The sequence below is a fragment of the Callospermophilus lateralis genome, chromosome 5 (assembly GCF_048772815.1).
Source record: "Callospermophilus lateralis isolate mCalLat2 chromosome 5, mCalLat2.hap1, whole genome shotgun sequence".
NCBI lineage: Eukaryota > Metazoa > Chordata > Mammalia > Rodentia > Sciuridae > Callospermophilus > Callospermophilus lateralis.
The window spans coordinates 96,039,676-96,057,985 of NC_135309.1; the positions used below are offsets into that span (position 1 = coordinate 96,039,676).

The 18,310-nt window shown below is 36.4% G+C and overlaps 1 protein-coding gene across 22 annotated transcripts in view; it reads left to right on the forward strand.

The window, feature by feature from the left end:
* Positions 1–18,310, forward strand: part of Mef2c (myocyte enhancer factor 2C) — a 164,255-nt gene that overhangs the window by 135,096 nt on the left and 10,849 nt on the right. For all 22 annotated transcript variants that reach the window (XM_076857050.2, XM_076857040.2, XM_076857039.2 and 19 more), the window contains 2 exons: positions 15,048–15,220; positions 17,786–17,915. In XM_076857050.2, coding sequence (XP_076713165.1) covers positions 15,048–15,220; positions 17,786–17,915 — 303 coding nt within the window. The remainder of the gene's footprint in view (positions 1–15,047; positions 15,221–17,785; positions 17,916–18,310) is intronic.

An 18,310-nucleotide genomic window follows, 5' to 3' on the forward strand; every position in this document is an offset into this window, starting at 1 on the left:
TGGTGTCAAGGCACACCTGTTACAGATGTCATTTGGTCTTGAGCTTAGCTGTCACATCTTGCCCATAAACTCAGCCCTCTTCCTCTTCTTTCACATGCCAACCAGTATCATATGTTGAAGCAGAATATATCTGTGCTGATGTCAAAGAATCTCACAACACTAGAGGGAAACAAGATCAGCCAGAGTGTGTCTGCATTTTCAAAAAAAAGAAAATTAAGGCAAAATAGCTCCCAATTTTTTAATATTCTCATTTAAATTCAAGGTCTCAGAGTTAGAAACTCTAAGTCCAAGTGGCAATTCTGCAATCAAACTAAATGCTTTTTAGCCTTTGAAGTTTTTTTTTTTAATCAAGTCATATCAGATTGTAAAAAGGGAATAGTTTCATGAAGGAAGGAAGGGAGTTCAACATTTATTATGTGCCTAGAATCAAAAGACCAAAAAGGTAAGCATTCTCCTTTTCAGTTCAGTTCAGTCATAAAGTGTAGCCTCTTTCCCCAGTCAGTTGACTAAGCCATTCTTCTCTGTTATCCTGTCATGCTGTGAGCCACACCTTACCAACTCTCTTCCAGGTGTTTTCTAAATCTACCCCTCTTCTTTCCCATCCCATTGCCCTGGTTCAGGCTTCTACCAGTGCCACAGGGATGTATCCAGAGCCTGTTAATTCAGTGCTCTGCTTCACATTACATTCTTCTTCAGTCTCCCTGTGACTAATTGATCTTTCTCAAAGCCTTTACATCCTGAAAATTCAGCATGTGGCTTCCCAGGTCTTTTGCAATTCACCAAAAGCCTCTTATCTGTGACCCATTCCTATTCTTCAATCTTAACTTCTCTTCTGCCACTGTCATCAAGAACCTTGCACTTCAGCTCTACTAATAATAAACATTTAAATTGCTTTTATTATCTGTTTTGCCAAAAGAAGTAACTCATTTATCTTCATAGAGATTCTTTTAAGTAGAAACTCTTGTCATACCCTTTCTATAGATGGGTCCAGTGAGGCAAGGGGAGATTAAACAATTGCCCAAAATAGAACTCAGGCATCATCCTGACTGGAGTCCAAGCTCTTAACTCTCTACTGTGGTCCACTTCACAAATGGTGTCAAATCTGCTCACACTTACCTATGCCTTCTCCTCCCTGCTCTGGGCTACTGAGTACTGTTTGTCATTGCTCAGATTTTATTTCAGCTGTTCAGGAAATCCTTTCCTGGCTCTTCCAGAGGAGTTATGCACTTCTTCTCTGTACTAATTGTGGCAGTCTGTACTAATGGTACATATCACCTTGCATCATAATTGCAATGTCTGGGCATGTCTCTCCTGGACACAGATCTCTGGGGGCAACTGTGTCTTAGTTTGTATTCTTAGCTCAATGTATAAGGGTTAACATATAGTCAATACTCAGTAAATGTTAGCTAAATAAAACATATATTTTCTAGACATAGAAGTTTTAAAGAGTATTGATGTAAAGCAGGAAGAACATTTTAAATAAATGATGTAATTTTAAAAACAAAATGATATACCCTTGATCTGTAATTTATAAAAATAATGTATTTAATATTGTATATAGTGAATATCTGTTTGATGAAATGGAGAGCAAATGGGTCAGTAAGGCAAGGTTTTACTATCTTCTCTAATATAACAGAAAACCTGAAAAGCTGATACATAGCAGTAAATTAAATGCAGGTTGGTATCTTAAAGCAATGAAGTTCTTATCGCTTAAGTTGAAGTAATTTCAAAAATGAAAGCAAGTAGTAATGAAGAAGTACCAAGATGGGCTTGTGCTCTTGGTACAGGATATATACAGCAAGTCATTATAATGCATTAGTAGCAGTGACATTTCTAGGATTCAATTGACAGTTATTCCTCTACTACTTAATCCTTTCATCCCAACAAGCAAAGTGAGAAGTCAGTGCTTTTAAAGTTACATTTTGTCATATCTCTGTACATTAAAGCTTTTAACATGCTAATCTGAGTGGTTATTGATGATTGTAAGATCAAGTTCTGTTGAGCTATTGTAATCATTAGATTTGATGGAAATAACCATTAGCACAGCAGTGCCTTGTTGGGTTATGCACTACCCTAATAGTGCCCTGTTTTCACCTTGATAATATGGTTGCCTTTTGTTAAGTAGAAAGTACCAGTGTGTACAATATCTACTGATTTATGGTTGATATTTTAGAAAGGAATAAGACAGAGGAAGAAGAAAAGTCTTTAGTGTTCGAAATTTTTACAGAATTTTACAATCTACCTAGCTATTTGTATGGGGGACGGGGATGAGATTGAACCCAGTGGCACTTTACCCTTCAAACTATATTCCCAGTCCTTTTCATTTTATTTTTTTATTTTGAGATAGGGTTATGCTAATTGTTGCTGAGGCTGGCCTAGAACTTGCAATCCTCCTGCCTCAGCCTCCTGAGTCAGCTGGGATGACAGGCATGTGCCACCACGCCAAGCTCTACATAGCTGTTTGACGATGAGGCAAAGGAGATTTATGTATATTGGTTAATAATTTTAATTAGCATTTATTGTAAATTAGACATAATTTTATATAAAAAAACTAACAGCTGTTTCTTTATTTTGATTGTTAATTGTTTACTATTTTATGCATTGGGTTGTCAAGCATTGTCATTTCTGGAATGCTTAATTTATATCAGCTAAATACTTGGAGACTTGATGGTGGCAACATACTTCTGTGTATACCAAACGGCAAACAGGGAGACCTGGCTTCCAGGCTCTGGAAAAAAAGCCATCTAGCAAGACATTCTCATGACTTAGTACCTTTGAACTTAGCAATTACATATGAATGGGCACAAATACCTTTGCAATTCAATTATCCATGATGTTATGATTATATAATCATAAAGCAGTTTGATTTATCTAACATTGGAAAGAAAGTTTAGCATATTACAACATAGAACTAAGTAAGGAGAGGAATGATCATATAACATTTAATTTTTTTGTACCGATAACACCGTTTTGCAAGTATTTTAGAACACCTATCAGAAATTTCTTGGCTGTGCTGACTTATTTTGGGGAGCGGGGGATGAAACCCAGGGGTGCTCTACCATTGAGCTACATTCCCAGCCCTTTTTATTTTTTATTTTGAGACAGCGTCTCTCCAAGTTGCTGAGATTGACCTCAAACTTGTGATCCTTCTACCTCAGCCTCTTGAGCCTCTGGGGTACAGGAGTGTACCACCATACCTGGCTCTGGGTTGACTTTCTCATCACCAGAAAGACTTCCTCCCATTTCTCAATGGTTTAAAATATCAACAAAATGTTTAAGAATTTAGACTAAAAATATTGGTTTTAACAAGTTTGCTCTTTTATTGCCTAACAAATTTAGGTTATAATATTCCATAAACACAAAAGAATGCCATTTAATTTTTCTTGATAAGAAAACTAATTGTTAGTATACAGATATCATTTTTATCATCCTTTGAAAAATATTATTAATCTGAAAATGAAAAAAACAAAACAAACTGGGTTAATAGTTGTATTCATTCTTATGGAAGAAAGAAAAAAAGAAAACTCTGAATTTATCCTGTTTTACATTGGGAGTTCACCCAAAATGTGAATAAAAATACATAGCATTGATTTTTGTTTTTATCTATGAAATTAAGTAACACTGAGAGTTTTAACCCAACCCAAGGTCATCTAGATTTTTTAAAGGGGGGAAAAAACCACTTAGTCTTCTCATTGGGTGATATGGAGCATGTGTTTTGCAGCCAACTGCCAAGAAAGTCAGTGTCCGCTTCCATCTACAATCCCTGGCAAATCACAGAGCAGTAGTGCCTTGACGCCATTCTGTGGGGGCTGCTGTCAGTGCGGCAAAGGCAGGTCAAAGAGAAGACAAATGAAAGAAGTTGCAGGTCAACTCAGGATACTGTAAAACCTGCCTTCAACTTCTTGCTCTGGACTTAATGCCTAAGGACTTTGATTTCCAGAGGGAGAAAGAAAATCTCAAATTAAACTTTATGGAGAGTATAGAAGCAGATTTTATAGCCCTTTGTTTGTCATATTTTCAACTTAACAAACCATGTATTTTGGTTTGTTTGAGCTAGGGTCTCACTGTGTTGCCCAGAATGATCCCAAACTTATGCAATCAAGGGATCCTCCCACCTCAGTCTCTAGAGTAGCAGGGATTGCAGAAGGGTGTCACCATGCCCGCTTCCACACCATATATTTCTTCTACTCACCTACCTGTCAATTATATTCAGTAAATCAAGGTAAAAATTGTCTCTCTGTTCATAGCATATTGATTTACTGTAAGAGTGTAACTGATAATAAAATTTTGTCTGTTTTTAATATTAAATTCAAGAAGTTAATATTCTTCTCTAAATATGAGTTTTACTCAAAGTTGTCGTTTTTCTTCCTCACAACAACCATTTTTTTCCTCCCTGTGTACTACTGGGTTCTCTATTCCCTATTTTTGGCATCACCATAAGATTTTATTTAGAGATAACACATAAAAAAGCTTTTTTCATAATCATCAGCAATGTGAAATTGTGCATAAGTAGATAGCAGATGCTGAAGGAGGAATGTGGTTAAAAAACCCCTCTTTTGGAAATCAGTTTTTTACCTACCAGGGACTTTCTCACTTGAGGCTTCAAGGCTGTCAGCCAAGAGTATAATTTGCTGTTTTTAGATAAACTTTTGCCAATCACTTAAATTTTGCAGTTAGACTTAACTTAGTGTATTTCAGTTGAATTTCAATTCCAAGAGTATATAATCTGATACAGACTCATATTTGAGATATCATTAGCTACTTTAAAGAAAACTAAGTGTACTGTACCAGAACCTCCATGAAACAATTTGAATTTATAATCTACAGATGTCCCCATAGGGTGCTAAGTAGTTCCTGGGTTTATAATTTCTCCACTCTGTTGTTTTAACTGAACCCAGTATTTTCATGTTATCATAGAGACTGTGCCCTCCTTTCACAGTTTCTTGGACTTAGAGTTCACTTACCATTTCCAGTTATGATAAAGAACTAATAATGTTGTATATAAAGTCTGTGGAGGAGGGAGCCCTGCTATACTAATATAGGCTATTGTAATATAGTGGTAAAGCAAAGTGAAGTCCATCATCCGTTTGTGTGTGCAAACATTAATTTATTTTATTTTTTTAAAGGAGAGAGAGAGAGAGAGAGAGAGAGAGAATTTTAATATTTATTTTTTAGTTTTTGGCAGACACAACATCTTTGTATGTGGTGCTGAGGATCGAACTTGGGTTGCATGCATGCCAGGCGAGCGCGCTACCGCTTGAGCCACATCCCCAGCCCACAAACATTAATTTATATAACAGTCATGAAAAAGGGACCTTTAGTTACTACTGGTATTAATCAATGTAATGAAAACAATGAAAGCATGGAACAGAATTTTTGCTCAAGCAGTAATTTGGGAAAATATTCTAATGGCAGATATTCAGGATAATATAGTAATCAAGGAGAATATATGATATACAAGTTATTTCAAAGAGAACAGTATTGCCTTCAGAAAGTCTGTGAGAATCCCATTTTGCAGGATTCTTGTGAGAATTCAGTGAGATAATTGATATAAAACTTCCAACACAGTTTCTGCTGCAATGTAAGCACTTGTTAATAAATGATAGCTATTGTTATTATGGGAATTACCTATATTTTTTATTTTCTAACCAAACTAAGGTTAGTTTAATGCAGTTCCAGTAATATGAGTTAAGTGTACAATGAGCACACACTGGTCAGCTTCCAAGAGCTATCTGGTGCGGCCCTCTGTCCTTAACGGTGGGAGTGAAGCAGACTTTTCCATCACTCTGAGGCAGAACATGAGAGCAGCACAGCTCAGTGCAACACATTTCACTTTGAACGCTATGAACTTCTGATGTGTTCAAAGCAGTTGTGTAAATGTTAAAACCACAAGTAATTATTCTTTCTCTTCTGTCACGTTCTCTCTAATTTATACTGTCTCAATATTTTTGTTTAGAAAAATGACTGAAAGAATGAGCGATTGTGTCAATAATGAAGACACCCCCTCATTTTTAGCAGAGACAGGCCCAAAATCGCAAGGAGTGAACAATTAAATGAGTCATAAATCCATCACTCATTGCTAAGTGGAATTTTTTAAAGATAGTAAGGTTCAATATCATTTTGATGGTGCAATTAAAAAGTATCCCTTAAGTAAATCTGTATGCAAAGCAGAAGGATATTTTGTGCACTGGAAATATCAGATTGTCCATTTCTTCCTTATTTGCAAATGGAGCTTTTTTTTTTTTTTAAGAGAGAGAGGGAGAAATACAGAGGCATGCTAAGTCTCAGACATCTGGCTTTTGTAATAACTCAGTGGGACCCTGTGTTCTGGATTCATATCAAAGCTCTCCCACTTGCTGACAGGGAGATCTCAGTCTTGACACAGAAGCTCCCAAGGCCTCAATTTCCTCATTTATCAAAAGTTGGGGTGATACTGCCTGACCCTCATGAGTACTAGAACAAATGAGAGAGTGGCTTGCCAACATAAACCCACTTTATGACACAGACTCTCAATCTTTTGGAAAAACAACTTAGTGATAAGTAACAGTTCTGAGCTTCTGCTTCCCTCTCTAGAGCTTAGAATATGTGTGCATGTTCAAAGTTCAGTATTCAGTTGACAGACAGACTGTTAATGTACAAAAGATCACTAAGCAGAGTGGCTAGATGTGAAATGTGCAATGCTCTGTTCTGTTATCAGGTAACATGGTTAAGCAGAAGAGGTTAATCTCTTTTTCGAATGTCAGCTGGCCCTGAACTGGTCCCGCCAAGAATAGCCTTGGCATTAGTGGATCTTGGGTATTTTTTCTAAGAACACACCACAGAAGGTACTGAGGTTTTGCTGGAATTTCTTCACTATCTCATATTTTACAGTATTGGTTCCTCGCCGCCCTCCCTCCCCGAAACCCCTAGAAAGAGTGGAGACTTGATTTTGTGTGTAAGCATCTATAATCAGGAGTCTTTAGCAAGATAAGAATCAGATCTGATTTGCCTCCCTTCTATATTAGTCTTGTTGAAATTTTCATCATTTCCAGATTTCTGACCCCAGAGCCAGAAAGGCAATTGTGGTTGCCTTTTCTCTTAGAACCATCCATGAAAATGATCGCCTTCTCCCTTTAAGAAAAAGAATTGATTGTGATTCACAACAGCTGAGTAACATAGTTTCTAAAATGGCAGAGTAAATATAAAATGCAATCTAGAAGGTCATATTTTCCACTAAAAAAAATTGTTTAAGAGTGTCATTTTCAATAGAGTGGGGGGTTGTATAAGCAAGTTTACCATATATAATTAAAGTAATTTTTGTGAAAAGATGTAGGTTCAGTTGAGATACAAGATAGCATCCTGATAATAAAACTAACTTGTAAAACTTTTTCAAAGTCAAATGTAAATTGATGAGCATTATTATGAATTGGTAGTGAGCATTATTATGAATGTGACATTTATGTAACAAGATGCTATCCTGTAAATATTTCCAAAATTTTACTAATAAAAGGAAAAACTAAGAGCCTGGGGTTGAACCTCAGTGGTAGAGCATGTGCTTAACATGTACAATCTTACGTTCAGTTACCAGCACCAGGAAAAAGAAATGGGTAAAACATTTTGCTAAAGTAAAAGCAGATGAACACATAAAAGGTACAACTGTGTATTCAGCTTGTCATTCTCCTGTGGCAATTTGCTCCAAACTCCCCCAAATCTGATACCATTAACAAATTAGTACACAAAGCAATTTTAGAAGCCTATATATTATGAGTTATTTTCCAGATGACTAATAGCAGGTACCATAAAATCCCAGACATTTTTCTAACATGTTCAGTGGTTCTGATAGAAGCTGGTCTTTTTTAATTGACAGCAAGTATAAACATCTTTACCCTCTATTAGTCCTGAGAAGATTATTAACTAAAATTTTATGAAATCTGCCTTTAAAAGCATATGTAATTATCTACTGTAAATAGTGCACCAAAGTTAAATAGTTGCTCTAGTGTTTAGTGTGGCCTCAATGTTTCCTATTTATTTTAAATATTCATTGTGAATATTTATCCAGAGGGAGAACGTAATTATGATCTGACACATTGCCATTCTGTATCTCTTTATATGAGTGCAGTATCTTCTATTTATGATGCCCGAGTGACCATGTCAAGTGTTCCTCAAACTTTCACACCACCTCTGACTTAGGAGAACCTTTAAGTCTTTGGTTCCTGGTCTTGAATTTCATTTATTCTCCTTTTCCTCTGTAATCCTGTACTTTTAAAATAAGATGAGACATAGAGGGCTCTTAAAGCTCAGAGCATGACTGATTTTCAAGGGAGCAATGCAGTGTATTTCAGCTTCAGGGCATGGACACACTGCTTGAGTTCCTATTATGGCTTCTCCATTTGATGGCTGTTTGATGTTGAGCAAGTTACTGGACCTCTCTGTTCCTCAGTTGTGTTTTTTTTTTTTTTTTTCATTTTATAACAAGGATACTTTCAATATCTCACAGGGTTATCCTGTGATTAAAGGTCTTTTACATCCACGTATGATATCAAATAGTTACACAGCAGTTACTAGTTACCAGGTACTATTTGGGACAGTTAATGTGCATGCTTGATGTTTTTTTTAATGTCATTGGTAAATAAAGCTATACTGTGTTGCTGTTGTTAATACTGTTGTACTATACTGTGTTGCTGTTGTTAATACTGTTGTTAATACTGTTGACAACACCTGCCTCAAATGAGTATTTGAGAGTCTCTGATTCAGATTACTTTTATGCTTCTTTTACTTAATTATTTATATTTAGAAGGCTAAGGCTCCACAGGGTTGAAGGAACTATGTTGAAGACATTGGTGATTAGCACCTGAATTTATCTGCTGTACCCTCCTTTTCCTACTTGCTCTTGACTGCCATGTCAATCTTTCCCTCTCTGCATTTGGATCTCACTCCACATGTGTCCTGTGTCTGGTGCATCCTAATTAGCCTCCCTAATTGCAGTCTAATCCCTTTTAAGTTCTGATTTCCACTGCCACTATAGATATTTCCCTAATACACACTTAATAAAACTAACCACTGAGAAGTTATCATTGGCTGCTCATTTTCTATAGCATAAAGTTTGGTACAAGTTTACTGTAAAGTCTACAGTATAAAGTGAACATAATCTGAGAGCTTGCCAAGCCTTCTTGTCCAACTCCTGAGGGCTGCATACTCTAAAACATATAGTGTTTCATCTTCATAGGAGGCTCATCGTTCTCGAACACAGTTGCTCTGCTCTTGTCCTGTCTTGTGTTTCCTCTCTCTGAGAAGTCTCTTTCTGAACCTTCTAATAAAATTCTACTCACTCTTAGTTGCCACTTTCCTGCCATTCTTTTTCCTAGGTTGCTTATATTTTGATGAAAAGTTCTGTGTGAATTAATTACTGTTGAGACTTGTCTTGAGACAACCTATGACACTAAATGTTTGTCATTGTAGAAGAAAAGTTCAGTGTCTCATTAAAGTTTTCATCTTTGTTAGGAAAAATTTGTGCCTTTTGATTCTGCTACTGTTCACAGTAGCTAAGGTAATGTGCCTGAAATAATTAACAGATATGATAAGTAAAAAAGGAAATTCAGTTAACTCTCTATAAACAAATTTCATAGAACAGCACTTGTGTCATTTCCTCTTTTACATATTATATGGTTGATAAAAACTTTGTCTCAAATGGTGGACTTGGCCACCAATATACAATGATGATTTAAAATAGAAAAAAATTTGCAAGTAGCATAAAGAGAAAAGACCCTTGGAACTGGGGTTGTGGCTCAGTGGTACAGCACTTGCCTCACGTGTGAGGCACTGGGTTCGATTCTCAGCGCCACATATAAACAAATAAATAAGTAAAGGTCTGTCAATACCTAATAAAATATTTTTTTAAAAAAGAGGAAAGACCTTCAGTGTTGGAATTTAACAAGTTACTTTTCACATTTTCAGTTTTCTTCTCAGATTCCCTCAGTAAGTCAACTCTCAGTGCCATTCCTAAATAATTCCTCTGTATGTTTTCCAAGCAATGAGACATTTAAAGACATAGTAGTTTGTACAGTATCCCTGCCTCTAATTGCAGCAGGAGTTTAGAGGAGAGTGAGTTCAGTGTGGGCTGAAGTTGTCTGAAAGGCATCATGAAAGAGTTGGAACTATAACTGATCCTTAAAAGATGAATTTGAATTAAACAGGAAAGTGAACACTGCCAGTTATTGAACTGCTAGAGCAAAGACTAGGGCATATTCAGAGGACTGTCAACCTGACTTTGGCCATTGGAAATTGGATTAGATAGAGAGAGTGGGTCAACTGTGACAGTCCTGAGAGCCAGACAGGGCACTGACCCAACTGTGTTAAATGCTATTTGAAAAAGTAATATGCTGGAAGTGGTAATTTAGAAAGGTTCCCCTGGGTAGACCGGTTAATATCACATATAATCACAGAAGTTGCATATAGCTGTAGGGAGTTCACACTCTCCTGAAGTCCATCTTAGAGACTGGTGAAGAATCCCTAACTAGGGACCACAGGACCAGATGGGGTGTTATTGAAAAGCAGTCAAATGGAGATGGAAGCAATGAAGATGGAGATAGGTATCATAAAGAGAAGAGACCCTCAATGTTTGAATTTAACATTTTCAAAATGTTAATGAGTAACTTGAAGAAAAAGTAGCAAGATTTGGGATTCATTGGGCATGGAGATGGAGGAAGAACGGAAGGAATGGTCAAAGTCGGCAATTTGTGAGATTAAAAGATTATGCCAATGAAAAAATTAGACACGATCCTTAAGGACTAGTTTCAATTTTGTGCTTATTTAGTTTTATGTGCTTGTATTTATAATTGAAAGTCTTGGAAAAGAAACAACAAATGAAAAGACTCATAATGCCCAAACATCCAAATAAAAGGAAGTTTTAGAGCCACGGGCTCAAAGAGAGCTCCATGCTCAATTGAGCTCTGTAAGACAAGGCAAAACGCCTTCCTCATAATATCTTAAGCCAGGAATATGTTCTTTGAATTTACAGCTTCTTAAAATAGGAGTAAATAAAAGTGGTGGGGGGGACAAGTGTTTGCAAGTTAACCATGGAAAGAAAAAAAAAAAAAAGTTTTTTCTCCTAACACCATATTTGAAGTCCTGGAGTATTTACACTAATTTTAATGTTTACAAACTTGTAGCCAGTAGAGATAGATTCCTTTATGTAAGTTATACTGTGAATGTGTGAGTTGCGTTTTTTTTTTATGAAATGATATTTTTAATCAAATGAAACTATAAAAGCTTCATTTAACTGTACAGTTGGTCTGTACCTCTTTTTTTATATATATAAAATCTGTAGTCAGGAAATCCATTCACTCATGCTTTATAATTTTTGTGCTTTTAAGTGGTCAGAAGAATGTGACATCTGCATACAGTCACGTCTAAATTGATAATTGTCCAGAAGGAGGGTAATTTTAAAACACAGCATGAAGAAAGGTTGAATCTGTATATTAGAAGGCTGTTGAGAGGTGGAGCTTCCCACCTCCCGACCCCTGAATTTAAATGAGACCATTCTCTCTGGTGAATTTATCTTAAGGTGGGACAACAGCCTCCACACAGGCCGCAGCATTTTGAGTGAGGAGGAGTCTGCGGTTGCCCAGCCGGTTTAAATGCAGGCTCTTCTTAGCAGTAAACCACACGCATGTATTCATCATTGATTTTCAAATGATAGGTTTCTATATCACTGGTTTAGGATCCACAGTCTTGCATTCCTGAATCTATATTATGCCAAAAGAATAACAATTTGGTGGCTGGAAACAGAAATGGTTATTATACGGCTCCAAAATGCTAGCTGGCACAATATGTTAAAAACAGCAGAACTTCAGCCGTAAAAAGCAGAATTTTTTTTGTTCTTAAAAATATCTTTTTGCTCTAAAAATATGAATTTAAGAAGTGTCATCATGGTTCAAAATATTTTACATTGAATATGTAAACACCTTAAAATATGTGACTAGTCTTCTGAAATGGCATGATTTCCAAATAACAAAAAATATCCAAAAATATTCCAGAAATAGAATGCTTTTTAAATCAGTTTTTTTAGTTTTGAGGTATTTATCGGATGAAAAACTGATGTATGTTTTTCCCCCCTGCTGCTGCCTCAATCATTGTTTAAAATATAGGCCAAAAAGACTAGGCTTTGTTGGAATTTCTCAGTAAGTATACTGCAGAAAAAAATGTTGTTTTTTTTAAAGAAACTTTCTTCAGAACCTCAGTGACACATTTCCATTTTCGTGCACTGGCCCAGTGCTTCTCATATCACAGGACAACACATTTCATGAAGCGGTTTTACTTCCTTTTAGCAAAATAACTCCTCCATGCAAACCAGTATCGGCATCTACCGAGCCGGGGCTTCAGTTTCTTCTGATCTATTCAAGCTTCATTGCACTGCTTAACTGACTATTTTTTTCTTCTTCTTTTGAAATTACTTAGCTAATTTTCCATTTGATTGTTTATTTAAACCAGATCTCACGCAGCTTAATATGTAAGTGACACATGTATTCAGCGTGTCTGTCTGAACTTTGGCTGACGGGAAAGTATAATACTAATTTTATTGGTTTCCTCATTCCCTTCTTATCCAGTAGAATCTATCAATTCAAACTAAGGCCCTAATAACATAGTCACAATTATGATTCAGTAAAACATGTTAAATATAAAAATCCTCTGAACATTCCAATTTATCAAGGTTTTTTCTTACAGTCTTGTCTTTATTTTTCCTGATGCGAAAAGGTAAATGTATTGTTTCATATAATATCTTTTGCCACCAAAATGCTGTCTGAGTTAACTATCTGGTCATTTTGGTTTTTGATAAGTTTAGCTGGCTATAGAGAATTTAGCTAATTTTCTTTTTATTTATTTATTTTGGGGGGTACCAGCGATTGTGCTCATGGGTGCTTCACCAGTAAGACACATTGCCAGCCTTTTTTATATGTTTAATTAAGAGACAGGGTCTCACTGAGTTGCTTAGGGCCTCATTGAGTTGCTGAGGCTGGCTTTGAACTTGCCATCCTCCTGCCTCAGCCTCCTGAGCTGCTGGGATTATAGGTGAAGGTCACTGTGCCTGGCTCCAAAACTTAGCTAATTACTTAAGTTTAATTTTAGAAGAGTAATTTATATTAAACATCAATGAACATATCTTAAGCAACTACTGTGTACTCAACACATGTTGGAGGAGGGAGTATTTGTTTCCCCCATAACTTGGAAAACTGTATATATAATCCAATTGACAGATTTAATACTGCAGTTATTTGCTATATGTTCAGCCTGTTCATTCATGCATAAAATGAGACAGGTAAGTGATTTGGATATGAGGAACAAAAATGATATATGCAATGAGCCTCAAATATACTTTAATTCAAAAAATGTTTCTTCAGATTTCTCCTGAAATAGATCTATGTTTTGCTTTTCCAATTCTTCTTTGTCTCTACCTCATGCCATCACAGTAGGTCTCCAGACTGGTCCACACCACCAGACCTCCCTAATTCTGAGAGGCTTGCACTATTCCTCTGCTCTAAAGCTTTGGTGGGTCTCACTTCCACCATATACACCCTGGAATTCAAGGTCTCCACAGCCCAGCATCCGTGTCCTCAAAGAACCCTCTTTTTTCGTGGGTTCCCTTTTAAACAGATTGCTCACAGTGTCCCCGCCTGTGCTGTTTAACTTTCCTCCCTCAGTCCTTCCTCAGCACTTAGTCACAAGTTTAACATTATATTCCTGTGTCCTGCCTTTTTTTTTTTTTTTTTTTTTGAGGCCCACATCAATTCCTTCCTCTTTCATGAATCTTTATTGGATAACCTCTTCCCTCCTGGGAAATGAATAAAACTTAATCAGAATTACTCTGTGAGCACCTCACGCTAGGCTGCCTTGTCTCAGTCATGTGTGTTCCTTGGTTTCTGGATTACCACAAAGGAGGCTCAGGGCCTTTCAAAACTGGAGCCCTGTCCTTGTCTCCTCGATGGATAGCAAACAGTGTCTTTGGTCCAGGAGTAATAGATACTTGTGATTTGTGATGATGATAATGTGACAGTGAGGTTTAACTGCCTCCTTTGGAGCCTCCGAAAGCAACTGTCTCCTTTCCTGGTGAGCATCATGAACCAAGTAGTTGGTTTTGTCTTACTCTCCTATCAGGGGCCGTGAAGGCAGCCAGCAGATGACTTTCTAAGTTAGCTCTCATTCCAGCTCAGGTAACATTTCCAGCCAACCTCTGTAGTTCTTCCTGTCACGGAGCAGTATATTTTGAAATATGAAAAATGGAGGCCTTCAGATACCCACTTATCTATTAGTAGGGAGGAATCCTGAGAGAGTCCTTCTGGTCTTCCTCTGTGTTCTTCCTGCGCCTAGTGAACCAGAACTTGAGTGGAGGCGCCCTCGCTTCACTTCAGCTCCTCAGGAGGAGTTGCTTTTCAAAGATCTGTGTGAGCAGGAAATCCTGGGGAGGCTGCAGGGTTATCACTGCTTAGTGAGGAGGGCACACCAGATGCAGGAAAAGCCATAGGGAGTATTCACTTCCAGAAAAAAGGGGAACTGAACAGCAAGATGTGTAAGTGGCTTCCCCTCCCCCAGCACATCCTAGAAATTACAGTCTTGCTGCCCTTTCTTCATTTAAGGACACACACATACACAAAATAAAAGCCAAACCGATGAGCTGAAAGAGTGAGTCACGCCAGCCAGGCCTCCACCAAACTAGTCAATTAAAGTGCAGGACCAGTTCTGTGCTTTTCTTAGACCCTGAAGGACTGTCTGACTATCTTCCTGAATTTTTTAAATAGAAAAAACATTATATGCTGATTTCCAAGCCAGTCAATGTATATAAGCTCTTTTCTCATAAAAGGGTTTTAATCTTCATTCAGAGGAATATTAAATAATTAAATGATTGGGTTACTCTTTACACGGAGGCCAAACCAGTCATTCAGTTTTTTTTTCCATGTGTGTATCTGTATGTCTTACAATTAGCTTTTATTTTTTATTCTCACATAGCACAGTCTTTAGAAACATGTTTGAGTCTAGATTTCTATATGAACGCTATCACTGTTTTGTATTAACAGGGAACGGGTATGGTAATCCCCGAAACTCACCAGGTCTGCTGGTCTCACCTGGTAACTTGAACAAGAATATGCAAGCAAAATCTCCTCCCCCCATGAATTTAGGAATGAATAACCGTAAACCAGATCTCCGAGTCCTTATTCCACCTGGCAGCAAGAATACGATGCCATCAGTGGTAATGCAAAACTATATTTTAAATAAATGTTGATGATGTTTTGTGTATGTTTTACTGTTTTAGTACTTGTCTAACTTTATGAATTAAGTTCTCTCAAGTAATTAACACTATTATCTAATAGGGTTTTAATGATATTTATAGAACCCTGATTTATTGAGCTGTTACTTCTGGTAACTGGTTGGCATTTGCCCTCTCCATGTTGGAAAGAAAAAGAAAAAAAAAAATCTAGTAAACTTCTCTATAGTACTGCATTCTTCTGGAGCAACATTTTTTTAAAGTTTCCAATTTATAGTTAAAAAATAAATCAAGTTCTAACTTTGGTCAAATCATAACATTCCATAAGCAGAATGATAGATAATGAGGTATTTCATAGCATAGTATTTTTACAATATTTAGTTATTTATTTCCTCAAGGTTCTGACAATGAAAAATCCCATAATTCTTAAATGAACTTTTCTTGTTGACTGGCAATTCCTGTCTTAGACGTATTGCAGTGTTAATATCTAATGCATCGCATGCCTTTGTACTGTCTCAGTTCATTTTTGCATGTATATTCTTCATGAAAACAACTGTTAGCTCAAAAGCAAACTTAAAACTGTAGACATTTTGAGAACAAAGGTTATGCTTCATCACAAGAGTTTGTTGGACTTCTAAGGAAAAATAAATAAATAGATATGTAATATGAATTTAAATATATTCTCAGATCCTGTCATTTTTCTATCTCATGGGTCTGTGTGCCTAAGATGAAGAGCACATTGTGGGTACAAACTCAACAACAAAGAGGCTTATATCAGTGTTCTCCAAATTATCTAGGCTTAGGAGCAAGAATGTTTAAAGATCCAGTAGAAAATTTTAGATCATTCTGCAAACACATTTCTACATTTCTTTTCTTTTCTCTTCTCTCTCTCTCTCTCTCTCTCTCTCTCTCTCTCTCTCTCTCCTCGGTGGAAAGCTTCAGGGTAAAACAGTCCTGCGAGCTGATTAGTTTATTATGGCACAGTGCAGATTAATTTTGAATATCAACCAAAAAAAATCACATAATATTCAACATTCCCTTTGGAAACGACTAGGTCTAATAAATAAAACCTCCCACAGGGCTACCGCTAAGCAGTGTGGGCCAAGCATGGCAGGCTCTCTGTCTCAGCAGATTATTTCAGGTCCCTTAAAACTGATGCTTTCCCAGGGATTCTGTGAGTGGCCTGTCAGGTCTCTCTCTGGCAGCCAGGTGTGGCTTCCTCCTCCTCCAGCAAGTAGGGTTTCAAAGTGCAGTCTTTTTTGTTCGAAACATGGTGGCCGATATAATGAACATTGAGACACTGACCTGTACTGAAAACTAGATAGATTGTCTTCACATTTGAGACAAACACCTCATTAAAGGAAACAAAGAATGCCTTTGTAAGGAGTAATCTTTGGAGTCTGGGTTTTAAGTCTGTTTAAACTGTTGTGTCTATCAGAAGATGCTTTTCCTTTTGTTGAAAATATTTTGCCCAATTATAAATATTTACAGACACTAATTAATAAAACTCCTTTCCCATGCTCTCAGTCTGAGGATGTTGACCTGCTTTTGGTAAGTGATGAGAACACTTCCCTTCAGAAATATCCAGAGCTGCTTTGAGGTAAAGGTGGTAGCTCTGATAAAATAGAAACAACCACAAGAATGAATCCTAATTAGAATAAGTTTTACTCCATGTATGTATTATATGTCAAAATACACTCTACTGTCATATATATCTAAAAAAGAACAAATAAAAAATTAAAATATAAAATAAAATAGACTTTGAAGCTTAATATAATGTGTTCACATCAATTATAGTAAAGTGCCACTAATTTATAGTACCATTCATAGGTGAAAAGAATGCCTAGTTATTATTATTTTTTTCTGTTCAACCTCTGTAACTGGAGGCCATATTTTCAGTATATTAAGACTTAAAAATTCCAACACACAAAGTATTTCTTTTGTTATTTAAAACTAAAATTAAAATACTCTTTTTCAAAAAATTTAAGTGCCTTAAGTTTATGCATATCTTTAATCTCCTTGCTATAAGGAGTTAAATATAGGCATTGGCTGCTTTACCACTTAGTTTGAGGGAAGTTTAGAACAATCTGAAGAAAGTGGTCAGAGCACCACCTGCTGGTCAGAATATAACATGAACCTTTACCTGTCTTGTCTCTGTTGTACATAGAGCTGAACATAAAACCTACCATGGTTGATTTTAATTTTTTTTTAATTTGCATTTGAATAAAAACTGAAACAATGGAAGTACAGTATACATATTTCATCAGTTCTCAACATAGTCTGTTTTTACCCATAATAAAGCTATGGTACTTGTTACTAGTTCAGTTGCCTAGGAGATACTGATGTAATGGGTTACTATGGCAACAGCTGGTCTCTTGAAGGATTGTAAATGATAGGGTTGGCAGAGTTCATAGAGACACATGTTAAATGATTAATTTCATGAGCTTTGTATCAAGTTATCTCTTTATGTGCAAAACTACTACTGAAATCTAATATTTTTAACTTTTAAAAATTTTCCATTGGTAATATTTTTTTTTTTTACTTTAAAAGAATCAAAGGATAAATAACTCCCAGTCTGCTCAGTCATTGGCTACCCCAGTGGTTTCCGTAGCAACTCCTACTTTACCAGGACAAGGAATGGGAGGATATCCATCAGCCATTTCAACAACATATGGTACCGGTGAGTAGCTTTGCCATGTTTAAATATTGCATTAAATATTTTTATTAAAAAGAAAGACGAAGAAGTTATTATCTTTACCCTACTACAAAGTTCTGTCTAGCACCTGTGGTACCCAGAGCACTGTGCCATTACTTGTGTTTACTAAGACAAAATGAACATCCACATTTTTTTTTCTTAAATGACTGAAAGTTTTATTTGCCCAACCTGAATTCCAAATAGAAGAACAGTCAAGGAAATTGAGCTGTTATTTATTTGATGTAATAAAAAGCTCACTTTCTCAGGATTGTTTTAAAAAATTCTAGATCACTAAAATATGTAATTGCTGTTAAACCAGTTGTAGTGTAATGAACTGGAATTTCAGACTACACTACTTCAAGGCTTTCATAGAATACTTA